The sequence below is a fragment of the Pelodiscus sinensis genome, chromosome 1 (genome assembly GCF_052426305.1).
Source record: "Pelodiscus sinensis isolate ZL-2025 chromosome 1, ASM5242630v1, whole genome shotgun sequence".
In the NCBI taxonomy this organism is placed as follows: Eukaryota; Metazoa; Chordata; order Testudines; family Trionychidae; genus Pelodiscus; species Pelodiscus sinensis.
This window is the reverse complement of record NC_143052.1, coordinates 307741470-307757481: the sequence shown is the minus strand read 5'-3', so window position 1 is coordinate 307757481 and position 16012 is coordinate 307741470. Positions and strand designations below refer to the sequence as shown.

At 42.4% G+C, this 16012-nt stretch overlaps 1 protein-coding gene across 3 annotated transcripts in view; it reads left to right on the top strand.

Annotated features, from left to right (window-relative positions):
- Positions 1-16012, top strand: part of FLT3 (fms related receptor tyrosine kinase 3) — a 97048-nt gene that overhangs the window by 64923 nt on the left and 16113 nt on the right. For all 3 annotated transcript variants that reach the window (XM_075919216.2, XM_075919214.2, XM_075919215.2), the window contains 6 exons: positions 2541-2652; positions 6743-6921; positions 10443-10549; positions 10637-10769; positions 10860-10964; positions 13153-13263. In XM_075919216.2, the coding sequence (XP_075775331.2) occupies positions 2541-2652; positions 6743-6921; positions 10443-10549; positions 10637-10769; positions 10860-10964; positions 13153-13263 (747 nt within the window). The remainder of the gene's footprint in view (positions 1-2540; positions 2653-6742; positions 6922-10442; positions 10550-10636; positions 10770-10859; positions 10965-13152; positions 13264-16012) is intronic.

Below are 16012 nucleotides of genomic sequence, written 5' to 3'. Positions count from 1 at the left end.
GGGCACAGGGATGTGGGGGAAGGAGGGGAGGAAAGGAGGATGCGGGGGCAGGATGGGAGGGAAGAGGGGTTGCTCTTAGGGGCACGGGATGATACAGGGGGTCAGGCTGGCGAGGGGAATCATGGGGCTCAGAGAAGAGGTGAGGGGGGATACAATTTGGCTTTGCAGAAGCTGCACTTTCCATTACTCCCCATTTCTTTGCTTCCTTTCCCAACTAGCTATTTGGCTGCATTCTCATCCTCTCACCTTCTCTGTGTTACCCCCCCAGCCTACATCACTGATGTAGCCCCTGACTAAGGCACTTCACTACTATGGTGTTCCAACCCCCACGGGGTGAGGAGAAGGGACAGGGAGGACTAACGTTTGGGGCTTCCCATAAACCAGATTTACTTTTGTACTTTTTGGGGTTCCAGAGTTAGTGGATTTTGTGGACCCCCTTAGGCTCTGGGACGGGAACAAAAATGAGGGGTTCAATGTACAAGACAGGGCTGCCAGCAAGTGGAATAGGGATGCAAGGCCGGGTTGAGAAGAGCAAGGTCTGGAAGGGAGTTTGGCGGCAGGAGAAGATGTGGGGTGGGGACACGACAGGGAGTTTGGGGGTACATCAGTGAGGGTATGTCTACACTATAAAGGTTTTTTTGGAAAAACAGTCGTTTTTCCAAAAAAAGGTCACTTGCATCCACACTGCAATCACATTCTTCTGAAAGAAAATTGAAAGAACAGAGCGGTTTTTCTGACATAGGTAATCCTCATTCTACTAGAAAGAAGCCTTTTTCTGAAAGAGCTCTTTCGGAAAAAGGTGTGTGTGGACAGGGAAGAGGGAATTCTTTTGAAAGAAGAAAGAGGAAAAAGCACAGGTGCCCTGGTGGCCACTCCATCCACAGTAATCACAGCTGAAATGTGAGATAGCATCCATTCAGTGTGGATGCTATCTTTCAAAAAAGCAGATCACTTTTTTGGTGCACTTTGGCAGTGTCGATGCTCTTTTTCGGAAGAAGTTTTTCCGGAAGATCTCTTCCGGAAAAGCTTCTTCAAAAAGAAGCCTGCAGTCTAGACATAGCCTGACGGCTGGAGATTTTGGGAGGAGTTTTTTTGCTTCTTACTTGTGTGGTCCCCAACTGATTTTTCTGTGGGTCAGTGACCCCCGACCCAAAAAGGTTCCCTACCCCTGCCATAAATAAAGAAAACATTGTTAGTAATATCATTGCCATTGCTTTACATTAACTCTTTACAAAAGAAATGCTCTTCAGTGGGAATCAGGCAATGAGAATTTGCCTCTTCATCTGTAGCATAGTTTGGAGGAATGGTTGGGTTGGGTTAGGAATGAGGAAGTCCTGAGTTTTAATCCTGGCTCTGCCACTGATTCACTAAGAGACCTTGGCTTAGTTACTTCACCTTTTTTGTCTCCATTCCATTATATATAAAAAGGAATTAAAAATACTTATCTATTTCACAGAGGTGCTGTAGAGATTAACTAACATGCCCCCTGGTGATGGAATGCTTTATAAATATCTAAGTAGATTTTGATCACTTTGGGGCTGTGTCTAGATTGGCCAGTTTTTCCGGAAAATCAGCAGTTTTTCTGGAAAAACTTGCCAGCTGTCTACACTGGCCGCTTGACTTTCCGCAAAAGCACTGACTTCCTACTGTAAGAAATCAGTGCTTTTTGTGGAAATACTATGCTGCTCCCGTTTGGACAAAAGTCCCTTTTGCGCAAAACTTTTGCACAGAAGGGCCAGTGTAGACAGCTGAGATTTGTTTTGCGCAAAAAAGCCCCGATCACGAAAATGGCAATCGGGGCTCTTTTGTGCAAAAGCGCATCTAGATTGGCCATGGACGCTTTTCTGCGAAAAGTGCTTTTGCGGAAAAGTGTCCGTGCCAATCTAGGGTACGTCTAGACTACCGCGTTTTGTCGATGGCAGTTTTGTCGACAGATACTGTCGACAAAACTTCCGTCGACAAAGAGCGTCCAGACACATTGAGTTCTGTCGACAAAGCAAGCTGCTTTGTCGACAGAACTCCGTAGTCTGGACGCAATGTTACAGGCAATAACATCCTTCTGTCGACAGAGTTCTGTCGACAGAAGGTGTTATGCCTCATAAAATGAGGTTTACCAGCATCGACAAAACTGCTGAGTTCTGTCGACGTTATGTCGACAGAACTCAGCGGTAGTGTAGACGCTGGTATAGTTTTGTCGACAAAAGTCCACTTTTGTCGACAAAACTAGGTAGTCTAGACACGCCCCTAGACACTCTTTTCCGCAAATGCTTTTAACGGAAAACTTTTTCGTTAAAAGCATTTGCGGGAAATCATGCCAGTCTAGACGTAGTCTGGGTGTGATAGGTGCTGGTATTAAGAATTTGGGGGTGCAGCTGCACTCCCTGCCTTGAAGTTATTTCCGTTATAGAGATGGTTTGATTCATGGCTTTTAGCTCCCCCATTATACAACTTGTTCCACGCTCCTGAGTGTAACCTTATAAACATAACTATATTATTGACTAAAGTATTGTTTTCATTTGTTTGTATTATGTTTGTTACAGGAAAACCTGAAGTAATAATACAGTCAACATCAAAACAGATTACTTGCTTCTCTGATAGTTACCCTGCACCATTTTGGACTTGGAGGAAATGTCTGGGACCTGATTTTTCTAAGTAAATAAAGACATATTCTATCCTTTTTCATTTAAATTATCTTATTTGTGATGTTTCTTTAGTTAAATAAAGACTAGCAGGTGACTAGGACTCTGAAAGATGAACTTTGGGGTACCTAAAAAAAACTTTAAAAACAAGAGGTCCTATAGTACCTTAGGGCATGTCTACCCTGCTGCGCTATTTTGAAAAAACTCACATTATTTCAAAATAATAAAGAGTGGAACTAGAGGACCACTCATTGTTTTTTGCATTAAGTTATAGACTAGCATGGCTACCCCTGTGGGGTACTTATAAAATAATAAATAGCAAGCTGGTACAAGGATGAATCAGACTAAGTGAGAGATTTCCTTGACTTTAACCAAAACAACATTATGTCCAGATATATGTGTATCTGAAGCTGTGTATTTTGAAATAAATACAGCTGTGTTCATAGCCATAGCTAGACATTAATTGAATTACAGTCTCCCAGTATGGATACTGGATCCCACATAAGCTTTCCTTGGTGCATTTAGTATTCTTAGTGAATCAAAGTATCAGGACCAGTAGCTTTGCCAGGGAATATATCAAAGGTCATCTCTGTACTTATGCACTGAAGATCAATCTTCTGGTATTCGATTTAACAGGTCTAGTTAAAACCCACTAAAACAAATGCTGAGGGTGCCTCCAGTTGGTGCTGGTATCCTTTGAAGTCACGAGGAGTAAGAGAAGCCGATGAGAGTGTGTGCTCCCGTCGACCTCCCACTGTGAAGACAGTGCCAACCTTGCCTTAGGGTGTGTCTACTGCAGCTACATTATTTATGTAGTTCTTATTGTGTACTTTAAGCTGACCTTCTGGATCTAGTACAGGCAGTCCCCGGGTTATGTACAAGATAGGGACTGTAGGTTTGTTCTTAAGTTGAATCTGTATGCAAGTCGGAACTGGCATCCAGATTCAGCCGCTGCTGAAACTGATCAGTTTCAACAGCGGCTGAATCTGGACACCAGTTCCGACTTACATACAGATTCAACTTAAGAACCCCAGGCATCCCCAAGTCAGCTGCTGCTGAAACTGATCAGCAGCTGATTTCAGGAAGCCCGGGGCAGAGCAACTCTACCTCGGGCTTCCTGTAGTCAGCTGCTGGTCAGTTTCAGCAGCGGCTGACTTGGGGATGCCTGGGGCAGAGCAGCTCGGGTGCTGCTGGGTTGGTCCAGTAGCGCGGCCGCTCCTCGGCGCTACTGGACCAACCCAGCAGCACCCCAGCTGCTCTGCCCCAGGCGTCCTGATTCAGCCGCTGCTGAAACTGATCAGCAGCGGCTGAATCAGGACTCCTGGGGCAGAGCAGCTGGGGTGCTGCCGGGTTGGTCCAGTAGCGCCAACCGGCAACGCCCCACGTGCTCTACCACAGGCCCCGGGCTTTGCTCCACGTCTCTCTGGTCTGCTGGGGGGGGGGCACTAGCTGCGTCCCACCCCCAGCAGACCAGGGAGACGCGGAGCAAAGCGGCAGAGGACCCGGGCCGGACCGCAGCGCTTCCAGATCAGCTGGAAGTGCCGCGGGGCCGGCCCCGGGTCTTCCGCCGCTTTGCTCAGCATCTCCCTGGTCTGCTGGCTCCCCCAGCAGACCAGGGAGACGGGGAGCAGCTTTTCTCGCCCTGGAGGAGGCGGGCGGCGGGACCAGGCGTCCCGCCGCTCCAGTCCTCCGGGGCGAGAAAATCCCCGTTCGTAACTGCGGATCTGACATAAGTCGGATCCGCATAACTCGGGGACTGCCTGTATAGACCTGGCCAAAGTGTCAAGATATTGGTTTGGTTTATTTAGCCATTTCATTATGTGGAAGTGCATTAACAATCTGATCTAATGCCCAGGGAAGTCAGTAAGTCATTTCATTTACTGCAATAGAGATTGAATCAGGCCCTAAAACTTCAAGGTACCAGGATATTTCTTGTATTGTGTTGACATGGTGTTACTCATTTTAAAAAGCTCATTCCTACATTCCTACATTCAAATTAAGGTACCAGGTCAAATATATTACTGGAATTTTATTAATGAGATTTAAAATATTTTAGAAAGGTGGGTTTTTTTATATTTTATTATTATTTTTTCTATCCTTGCTTCTAAGTCCACTTTTTTATAGGCCTAATTAAACAGAAATCACAAAGAGAAGAAAACATATAATTAATAAATTTAAAATATTTCTTATAATACATCATCGGAACATGTAGGTCTAGAAACCAGTGTTATGTGCTCCATTAAAATCTGGCAATCCTCTCTTTCCTTTAACATAAAAGTCCTCTTTCTAAATATCAGACATTAGTTTTGTTTCTTATTCAGGATTGAATGTTTTCCGTTCTAGGCCTTGAGCCAGTTTAATTGGGCGGGTGGGAACAGTATGTATTAGAGAAAGGACAGACACGTTTTTAGGGCAGGTTAATCTTTTTAAATGGCAGCTATTTTGAAGCTGCTGAAAATTTTGGAAGATTTAAAGTCGTTCCAGCAGAAATGGATTAGTGGGCAGAGTGAAGGAGAAACAGTCAAAGTAGAACACAGATGAAAGGCCAGAAGCCGAACTTGGAAATCCCTTGAATTTATGTATTTTGCTTATTTATTTAGATTCATAGCGTCAGCTCCTCGGCAGATGTAAACTGGCGTAGATCCATTAGAAGCAATAGAGTTATGCTGATTTGCACCATCTCAAAATATAACCATAAAATATAAAAAAAAACTATCCTTGATTCTAGGTTCCTGTGTCAAAATTAAAAATATAATAAAATGTAAAGAAAACCCAGCATCTACTTCCAATCCCTAATAATAAGAAGAACTTAAGAACATAAGAATGGCCATACTGGGTTAAACCAATGGTTCATCCTGCCCAGTATCTTGTCTTCCAACAGTGGTGAATGCCAGTTGTTTCAGAGGGAATAAACAGAACAAGTAGTCATCAAGTGATCCATCCCCTGTAGGCCATTCTCAGCTTCTGACAAACTGATGCTAGGAATAGCCATTGATATTATCTAGTTCTTTTTGGAATCCTGTTACTGTCTTGGCCTTCACAATATCTGCTGACAAAGATTTCACAGGTTGATTGTGTATTGTGTGAAGGAATACTTCCTTGCTGCCTGTTAATTTCATTTGATGATCCCTAGTTTTTGGGTTATGACAGGGAATAAGTAACACTTTCTTATCTACTTTCTCCACATCTGTCACGAGTTTATAGGCCTTTGTCATATTCCCACTTAGTCATCTCTTCTTCCAAACTGAAAAGTCCCAGTCTTATTAATCTCTCCTCATATGGAAGCTGTTCCTTACGTTAATCATTTTTGTTGCCCTTTTCTGAAACTTTTCCGATTCTAGTATACCTTTTGTGAGATGCTATGACCTTATCTGCACCCGGTATTCAAGACATGGGTGTACCATGGATTTATATAGAGCCAATATGTTATTTTGTCTTACTCTCTATCCATTTCCTAAGGTTTCCCAACTTTCTGTTTGCTTTTTTTGACTGCTGCTGTACATTAAGCGAATGTTTTCAGAGAAAAGGCCCAGCAATACTCTTCTCTCTAGCACAAACATCAGCCACCTCTTATGACATAGCCTCCCTAAAAACCTGTGCAAGTTGTGTTCAGAGAACTATTTACAATGACTCCAAGATCTCTTTCCTGAGTGGTAACAGCTAATTTATAATCCCATCATTACGTTTTCCAATGGACATTACTTTGCATTGATCAACACTATTTCATCTGCCATTTTGCTGCCTAGGCCCCCAGTTTAGTGAGATCCCTTTTTAATTCTTTGCAGTCTGCTTTAGGTCTAACTGTCTTGAGTAGTTTTGTATCATTCATATCTATATCTATATCTATATATATATACACACACATACACACACACATACACATACACATACACATACACACAGTGATGTAACTATTATATCATGGATAATGTATGTAGATTTATATATCATTATGTATAATAATATAGTGAAAAAGCCCAGCAATACTCTCCTCTCTAGCACAAACATCAGCCACCTCTTATGATATGGCCTCCCCAAAAACCTGTGCAAGTTGTAACAATCACTACTGGACCTCGGGTTTTTTTGTTTTCTTTTTTTTAAAGTTGTACAGAAGAAATCACAGAAGGGATTTGGAGAGGAACACCTGAGCGAATAACCTTTGGGTCCTGGCATTCCAGCAGCACTTTAGATGTACAGAATACAATGATAGGCTTCTACGTGGAGTGCTGTGCAAACAATTCCGTTGGCGCATCCTGCGTGAAGGGGTTCACTAACCAACAAGGTACTGTACCACTACTGAGACAGTGCAGATCATCTCAAGATAATTATAGACTGCAAAGAAAAAATTGTGGTTTCTTTTGCCTGTATGGCATCACATTTGAATAGTCTTTGCAAATAAAATATAGGATCCCACACAGGCTATGCATGTAATTGTGAGTAGAATGTATGTCTCTTCTGACATGATTTTTTTTACTTAAGTTCGATGATATAGCACTTGGGACCCAATTCAGCAGTCACAAAGCAGACTACTCCTCCACTAAAGCCAGCTGCAAAATCACGCCCTGTGAATCTAGAGACCTGCTTTTTATTCCTGTTAATAACCTATACCTGGAAATTCAGTTACAAATTGACATGCATCTCCTTTTGCTTATGGAAATCCACAAGATCCTCCTTTATGTATGATTGCTTCTTCTTTGTAATCAGGTTGTATTACGTTCAGTTGTCTTCTCTGAGACTAAAGATTTACAGACCAAAGATATTGCAAGAGGAAAAATATCTGAGCTACAAAAAATAGCATGTAGTGTTATTTTAGAAGAGAGCAACTATTAGATTTATTCACTCTGAACATATAGATTTCTGTTGTCTTGAAGAGACAAGATGTTTTCTTAATTCATAAACGTATTGATCACAAGTGATAGATGTCACCCAATAACATTTCACATACACACTATGCAGAGTCATGAAGGATAATAAAGCTGCTAGGTTTTGACCTTCAGAAAACATGTTGCAGCTAATAAAAAAGGAAATAGAGAAGAAAGAGGAGAGGGTAGCAGAGTCCGTCTGCTTTTGTGAGAGAAGGTCACACACTTTCACCTTGAGTGTCTTAAAATCGTAAAAGTATTTTCAAGGAAAAGGCAGAAAATTCCAATTTTAATACCATTTGTTATTAAGGAGTCATTTTCATTTGTCTTTGTGATACCCAGACTGGTTTGTTAGTAATAACATGTGCATTGATTAGTGGCATACGGAGGCTGGAAGGTCTATGTATGAGAATATGTGTAGATATATTTAAGTATTATAAATCCAGTCTTCTAATGTCTAATATTTTGAATTTAATGAACAATGAATTTATTTAAGTGTGTGTCAAACATATCTAGTTTGCATTAGAATTGCATACTGTATGGATGCACAAATGGTATGCTGTTGTTAATTTTCTGAATGGACAGTTATGTATTCTTCTGTATGATGAAAAGGACGTGGTAATTTTGGTATTATGGTGTTAACTGGGCAATAGCAGAGCAATACTCTAAGCTGGTTTTGTGTAACTGATCCTCAGTTAACTGGTGGCTTTTTATATTATATCTGCATTATGGCCGACATTATGCACTTAACCTTGGAATGGCTTCTGATTTGTTTAGCTGCTTGTCTTTAGATTTGCAGGGCAACATGTCTTAATAGCATCTGGTTGAACAATGATGCCAAAGAGTTTGAAGAGTCATATAACACTCACTTTTTGAATGAAAACAAGTTTCAGGCTTACACAATGTATAAATATTGCCCCTTTTGTTTTGTTATGAATATAACTCATTTACTGTGCTAACTGAGGCCCTGAAGTCAATGTAAGTACTTACATTAAATACCATTTCAACAAGAGGGAGCGAATGGGAAGACAGATGTATGACTATCCTCTTAGGGAATTCCTCCCTCTTCATTCCACTTTGGGCTATCAGTCTGTCCCATGTGGAATAGATCATGGGTGGGGAAACCTTTTTTGGGTCGGGGGCTGCTGAGCCACAGAAAAATCAGTCGGGGGATGCACATAAGTGAGAAGCAAGAAAAAACAAAACAAAACAGAAAACCCCTCACTGACTGAGAAAGAGAAAGACACTCCCCACATTTTCTGTGCACACCAGAGCTTGGTGGGGGGGCAGGCTAGGAGATTTTGTGTGCTCCAGCCCCTTGGGGGGACAGCAGGGAGCTGGAGCGCCAGTGCTGGCTCCCCAATGCTGGGGGGAGCCCTGAGCTCTGGGGGGCCAGATCCAGATAAGCCAGGGCTGCATCCATCCCCGCACCACAGGTTCCCCACCCCTGGAACAGATCATAGTGCTGACCAAAGGAGATTAGGTGCATCTATGTGGAGATCTTTTACCTTCACTCTGGCTCCTAGTTCATAGCATTTCCTTTACTTTCCTGTAGCATAGCTTCATTGCCAGGAACTCCTTAGGCTGAAGCTGTCCACCTTATTAAAGGTGTCACCCTATCACAGACATTATAAGTTCTGTGGTGTAAAGAGGAAACAATATGTATGTTCCCAACTTCACTCTCACCCAGTTCTGGGCCACCCAGACTCTGCCTCTCCCTGGCTACGTCTACATTGGCCCCTTTTCCGAAAGGGGCATGCTAATTTTCAACTTCAGAATAGGGAAATCCGCGGGGGATTTAAATATCCCCCGCGGGATTTAAATAAACATGTCCGCCGCTTTTTTCCGGCTTGGGGAAAAGCCGGAAAAAAGCGTCTAGACTGGCCCGATCCTCCGGAATAAAGCCCTATTCTGGAGGATCTCTTATTTCTACTTCAAAGAACTCCCTACTTCAAAGAACTTCAAAGTAGGAATAAGAGATCCTCCAGAATAGGGCTTTATTCCGGAGGATTGGGCCAGTCTAGACGCTTTTTTCCGGCTTTTCCCCAAGCCGGAAAAAAGCGGCGGACATCTTTATTTAAATCCTGCGGGGGATATTTAAATCCCCCGCGGATTTCCCTATTCTGAAGTTGAAAATTAGCATGCCCCTTTCGGAAAAGGGGCCAGTGTAGACGTAGCCCCTCTGTATAAATCTTTACATCTTGGATCACCTCTACTGCAGATGCAACTGAACCCTGCTTTGTATGGGAATTAGTTGATCCACATACAGAGAATATTACTTGTACTAAGGTCTGAGGGTATGTCTACACTAGAGAGTTTTGTTGGAAAAATGGCCATTTTTCTGACAAAACCTAAGTTACGTCCACACTGCAATTGTATTCTTCTGAAAGTAAATTGAAAGAAAGTAAATTGGCATTGGTAATCCTCTTTCTACGAGGAAGAAGCTTTTTTCTGAAAGAGCTCTTTCAGAAAAAGGTGTGTGTTGACAGGGAAGAGGGAGTTCTTTCGAAAGAAGAGGAAAGAGGAAAAAGCACAGGTGTCCTGGTGGCCACTCTGTCCATAGTATTCATGGCTTAAATGCAAGATAGCATCCCTTCTGTGTGAATGCTATCTTTCAAAAAAGCACGTCGCTTTTTCGATGCACTTTTGTGTGTGGATGCTTTCTTTAGAAAGAAGTTTTTTTGGAAGATCTCTTCTGAAAAAAGCTTCTTCTGAAAGAAGCCTGCAGTCTAGACATAGCCTGAGAGGGCCATAATCTGGCTCTCTGAGAGACGTTGACCACCTGCAATTCTCATTGGCAATTCCCAGGCTCAGGCCAAAAGGGAATGAAAAATAATGGAGATAAGACAAATATGACAGATTTTATTTTGTTTCTTGTAGCTTAACATTACATATCAGTCCTAATTCATTGTTTAGTGACATGCATCTTTTTAAATTACAGGAGCTGTTTCTTCCCTCCGAGATAACATTTCATTCTATGCAACTATCGGATTTTGCCTTCCATTTATAGCTGTTTTGCTTATATTTATTTTTCATAAATACAAAAAGGTAAAAACAAAAACATTAAATGACTGCCTTCCTCTCCCCTCTCTCCTAAAATTCTGTTGAACTAATACAATTTTTCTGTTTCTGAAGCAATTTAGATATGAAAGTCAAATGCAAATGATACAGGTAGTTGGTCCTTCAGATAATGAGTACATCTACATTGATTTCAGTGAATTTGAATATGATCTCAAATGGGAGTTTCCAAGAGAAAATCTGGAATTTGGTGAGCAATCTCCTGGGTAAACCATGAGGTCATTATATCAGCTTACGTTGCCTTAAACTAGAAATTTCATTAACTCATTTTGTCTTGTAGGGCAGGCACTCGGCTCTGGTGCCTTTGGAAAGGTTATGAATGCTACAGCTTATGGAATTAGTAAAACCGGGGATTCAGTCCAAGTTGCAGTCAAAATGCTGAAAGGTACAGTAAATCACAGCAAGATACTGCTCTCACAAGTAGTGGTTTATTATTTGTGTTTAAGGTAGAAACAGCACCAGAAGCCCATTTAAATCAATTATCTTGCAATTGCAGCTCACAGTTCTTTCATTTTTCAGTACTTATTTAGCTCTAAAAGTATTATTTTTCCATATTCTTATTGCTGTATTTTGTAGTTTATTTCAGGAATTAGTTAAGTTCTAGAATATACTTCTAAGGCACAACCAATAGTATGGGAAAGGGTAGAACTCTGCTAGTCCAAGGGGGCACTGGGAGGCATTCACCCCCAAGGGAAGGACTCCTGGGCCTTGCACATGGCTAAGGATGCATACCCATTACAGCATTCCTTCATGGGATACACTTTTCTTTTCCCTCTTGTGGCTGGGGCCTGGAGATTTGGAGGGAGCCTAGCTGGCAGCTCTCTTTTGGACTTGCTACTCATGGACACTGTCTTAGACCACATCCAGCTGGGTCTTCTCTCCCTGGCTTTGCAGGCCCTTTAGTTACTCAGCTGTTTCACTGAATGTGCCCTTCTCAAACCGTCGGAATGTGGTGAGGTCCTGCCTCCTGTCATATGGCCACTGGTACCCCAACTGCCATATACATTTGGCATTCAGAGGTGGAAACATAGACTCCATCCAGAAGAGAGGGCAGTCATGTAGTGTCAGCCCTGACAGGGATTCCTGTCAGGCCTGCCCTGAGAAGAGTTTCTACCTCCAAATTCTAGAAGGGCTCTCCCTTTGGAGAAACCAGCTCTGCCATGCAATCCAGACTCTTCCACTGTGGTGGGGCAAAGCTTTAGCTCTCGTAACTTTTTAAAGAGTTAATTCTGTATTTGATTAATATAGAGTGCTTCCTGTTCATGAGGTAATGTGGCATTATTTGGGGCTAAATGAACTCTGATGCAAAGGAGATGTTTATTAGCACGGCATGCCATTTTTACTAAGTGAAAGGAAAACACCTTAATTTTGTTACATTGAAATATACTTTCCATTTTCTCACACTTACTCTGTGATTGGCTACTGTGGATTCCTCATCTCCACTGACTATTGCTTTCAGAATAGATGCAACTGCCTCAGTTTCTGACCCACCTAATACCTTTCCCTTTCTTAGCTCTTCTCTCTCCAGCTAAAAGTAATTATATTAATAAATTAAAGTGCATTTATTATCTGGAGTTAGCTGAGGTTAGTTTGCATGATTCTACATTTATTGAAAACTAGGTGTACAGTCATTACTGAAATGATTGTATGCTAACTGGCTAACAGACTTTATTAGCCAATTTGAATACAATTATATGTACTTTTTATGGTGAATGAGAAGTCACCACTTCAGACTCACCACTCAGGGTGCAGGTAACAGTATAAATGAGAAATAAGTTTTGTGTTAGTAGCTGTACTGCTTCTCTATATTGTAACTGAGACAGTGCCATATCAGTTTAAGCTGTAAAATGTGATTTCACTAGAAACTACATGGTTGGGGGGGAGGGACAGCTCAGTGGCTTGAGCATTGGCCTACTAAACCCAGGGTTATAAATTCAATCCATTTAGGGATATGGGGCAAATCTGTCAGGGATGGTACTTGGTCCTGCTGTGAAGGCAGGGGACTGGACTCAATGACCATTCAAGGTCCCTTCCAGCTCTATGAGATAGGTATATCTCCATAAAAGAATCAGGAGAGACAAAATAGGAAAAATTATGGGACAAATTCTGATCACAATTACTACTGTTTAAATCCAAAGCAACCCTACTGAACATGATTATAGCATTATAAATTTAGAAAGGTATTTGGTTGTATAACTGTCTCCATGTCTCATATTTAAAGCAAATTCTGGTGACTTCTCAGAACCTGATAACTGTTCTTTATTTCATTACTTTCATAATATCCATTTTTGAGACTACAGAATCATCTCACAAAGCTTATAGCTGGAACACAAATACAGAGAGAGTGGGGAGGAGAGAGAAAGAGAGTTCCAGCTCTAATAGATAGCAGATAGAATATCTATTTATCTTAAAATATTATATTTTAGAACAATTTTCTACACGGTCACAGCTTTAGATCAATGGGATTAATGTAAAAGGAAAGTTTTGTATGGTGCATAGAACCTAAACTATTTAGTTTTTAAACCCTATCTTGTAAATGTTTTTCTACATTTGTGTTGCTGTTTTATTTACAGAAAAATCTGACCCTTCCGAAGAAGATGCTCTAATGTCAGAACTCAAAATGATGACTCATATTGGAAGCCATGAAAACATTGTAAATCTATTAGGCGCTTGCACCATAACAGGTAATAAACACCGTATTGAAATGTACTAACCTAAATCAACAGAAATAAGATTTCTGAATGAAATACAAATGCCTCAAAAATCAGCTATTGTCAGCAATGTTAATCATCTGTGAACCTTGATAAATTATACATCCCATGTTTTAGTGTTTTTTCAATGTCGTACTAGGCAATGGCCCAGATGCAGAAATTAAAGTGAGGGTAAAATGAAAACGAATCTCTGTCTACAAACAAATCTTGCACCACTTTAACTATACTGCTATAGTTGATATAATTAAAATAGTACAATCCACCTACTGTGGATGCAGTTATACTGGGATGAATGCGTATTGGAACAGTTAATTCCTGGAAAGAAAAGGAAATAAGCAAAACTGGCCTAAGGTGCCTTTCTATTGCTATAAATCTGTCCACACTGGGTGTTGTACCTATTTAATTTTTGCAGTAGAAAATCACCAAAATAGTTACATTGCAGCAGAAACTGCTTCAACACCAATGCTTAGAGGCAAAGAAGACTGGGTAGCCTGAAGGACTGACAGGAAAGAAAAAGAAGTGGAGAGGGTAAAAAAATTAAATGAAAATAAAAGAGTGGAATGAATTATAAGGAGCAAGTGAAGCAGAGAAGGGAAGAGAAAGGAAAAGTGAAGAGGGTTGTGAACAGAAGAACAGAGTGAGAATGGAAAAAATAAGGATAGAAAGATTGTGGATTACTGTTGTTCTTTAGTATTTGTATTGTGGGGGTGCTCAGGAGCTCCACTCTTGGACCAACATTCCATTGTGCTAGGTGTTGTACAGACAGAATAAAAGGATGATCCCTGCCCCCAGATAACTTACAATTTAAGTAATAGTAATAGTACCAGAGAGAAGACAAGGAAGCTAAGTAGTGGGAACAGGGCCAGGATTCTACCTACCTGGTGTCTGTATTTATAATTGATATGTTACATCCATCACACTAAAAGAAAAGGAAATGTTTGTATCATGAGGATTATTTTAAGGTAAAAATAATAATAATAAAGAACTCTAATTTCCCCAGATCATATGAACAATAAATCTGTCACTAGGGCTGTGTCCAGACTCAGGGGTTTTTTCGGGAAAAGTAGCCTTTTTTTCCCGAAAAAACTTCCCCTGCGTCCAGACTCAAGCCGCGTTCTTTCGAAATTATTTCGAAAGAACGCGGCTTTTCTTTTGATGGCAGTAAGCCTCTTTTTACGAGGAAGAACGCCTTCTTTCGAAAGTTCCTCTTTCGAAAGAAGGCGTTCTTCAATGTAAATAGGGCTTCCTCGAAAGAGAGCATCCAGACTCGCTGGGTGCTCTCTTTCGAAAAAGCGGATTGCTCTTTCGAAAGTTCCGCCTGCAGTCTAGACGCGATCTTTCAAAAGAGGCTCTTTCGAAAGATGCTTTCGAAAGAGCCTCTTTCAAAAGAAGCCTGCAGTCTAGACATAGCCTAGAGGAAAAGGAGAGCAATTAAATAGGCCATTGTGACTAGCTTTGGGTGACTATAACTAAGCTTGAGGAGGAGTCAGGCAGATTCAGCTCCTGAGCTCCAGCCGCAACTGCAACTTGCAAGTGCTCTCTACACAGCTATTTGTAGAGCAAGTCCTGCTAGCCAGAGTATCTTAGCAGAGGTAAAGAGACTTACTCCCCAGTGCTGAGTAAATATACTCGAAAAGCCCCACCAATGAGTATGCCAACATCTGTCTCTAGTTTCATTCTAGATTGCTTTAGGACAGAGATTATTGCTTAAGTGTACATACAAACTGATAAAATGCTATGAATTAAAGTGGCTTAAATCCAATGGCAACAACTCAGTTTGTCATAACACAAAATATTGTTAAGCAGGGACCCAAACATAATGACAGCATTTGGGTACAGCAATATGAAGATCTCCAGCAGACAGTTGGAGGGCAAAGTATATACAGGCAGTCCCCGGGTTACGTACAAGATAGGGACTGTAGGTTTGTTCTTAAGTTGAATCTGTATGTAAGTCGGAACTGGCGTCCAGATTCAGCCGCTGCTGAAACTGACCGCCAGTTCTGACTTACATACAGAATCAACTTAAGAACCCCAAGCGTCCCCAAGTCAGCTGCTGCTGAAACTGATCAGCAGCTGATTCCAGGAAGCCCGGGGCAGAGCAACTCTGCCTCGGGCTTCCTGTAGTCAGCGCTGGTCAGTTTCAGCAGCGGCTAAATCAGGACGCCTGGGGCAGAGCAGCTAGGGTGCTGCTGGGTTGCTCCAGTAGCGCCGCTCCTCGGCACTACTGGACCAACCCAGCAGCACCCCATCTGCTCTGCCCCAGGTGTCCTGATTCAGCCGCTGCTGAAACTGACCAGCAGCGGCTGAATCAGGACCAGAGTAGCTGGGGTGCTGCTGGGTTGGACCAGTAGCGCCCAGAGCGGCGCTGCGGGACCAACCAGCAGCACCCCAGCTGCTCTGCCACAGGCGTCCGGAGAAAAGCCTAGTCTGCTGTGGGGGGGGCATACTAGCTGCGCCCCCCCCCCCACCCCAGCAGACCAGGAAGACACGGGCGGCGGACCGAGACGCACCGCGGTCCCTCTGCCTGGGTCCTCCGTGGCTTTGCTCCCCGTCTCCCTGGTCTGCTGTAGACCAGCAGACCAGGGAGATGGGGAGCAAAGCCTCTGAGGACGCCGGCAGCGGGACAGCCGCGGGGCGTCTGGGCTGTCCCGCTGCCGGCTTCCCCGCGGCTTTGCAAAGCCGCGCGGGGGGGGGGCTCGGGCAGCAGGGCTGCCCCGCTGCC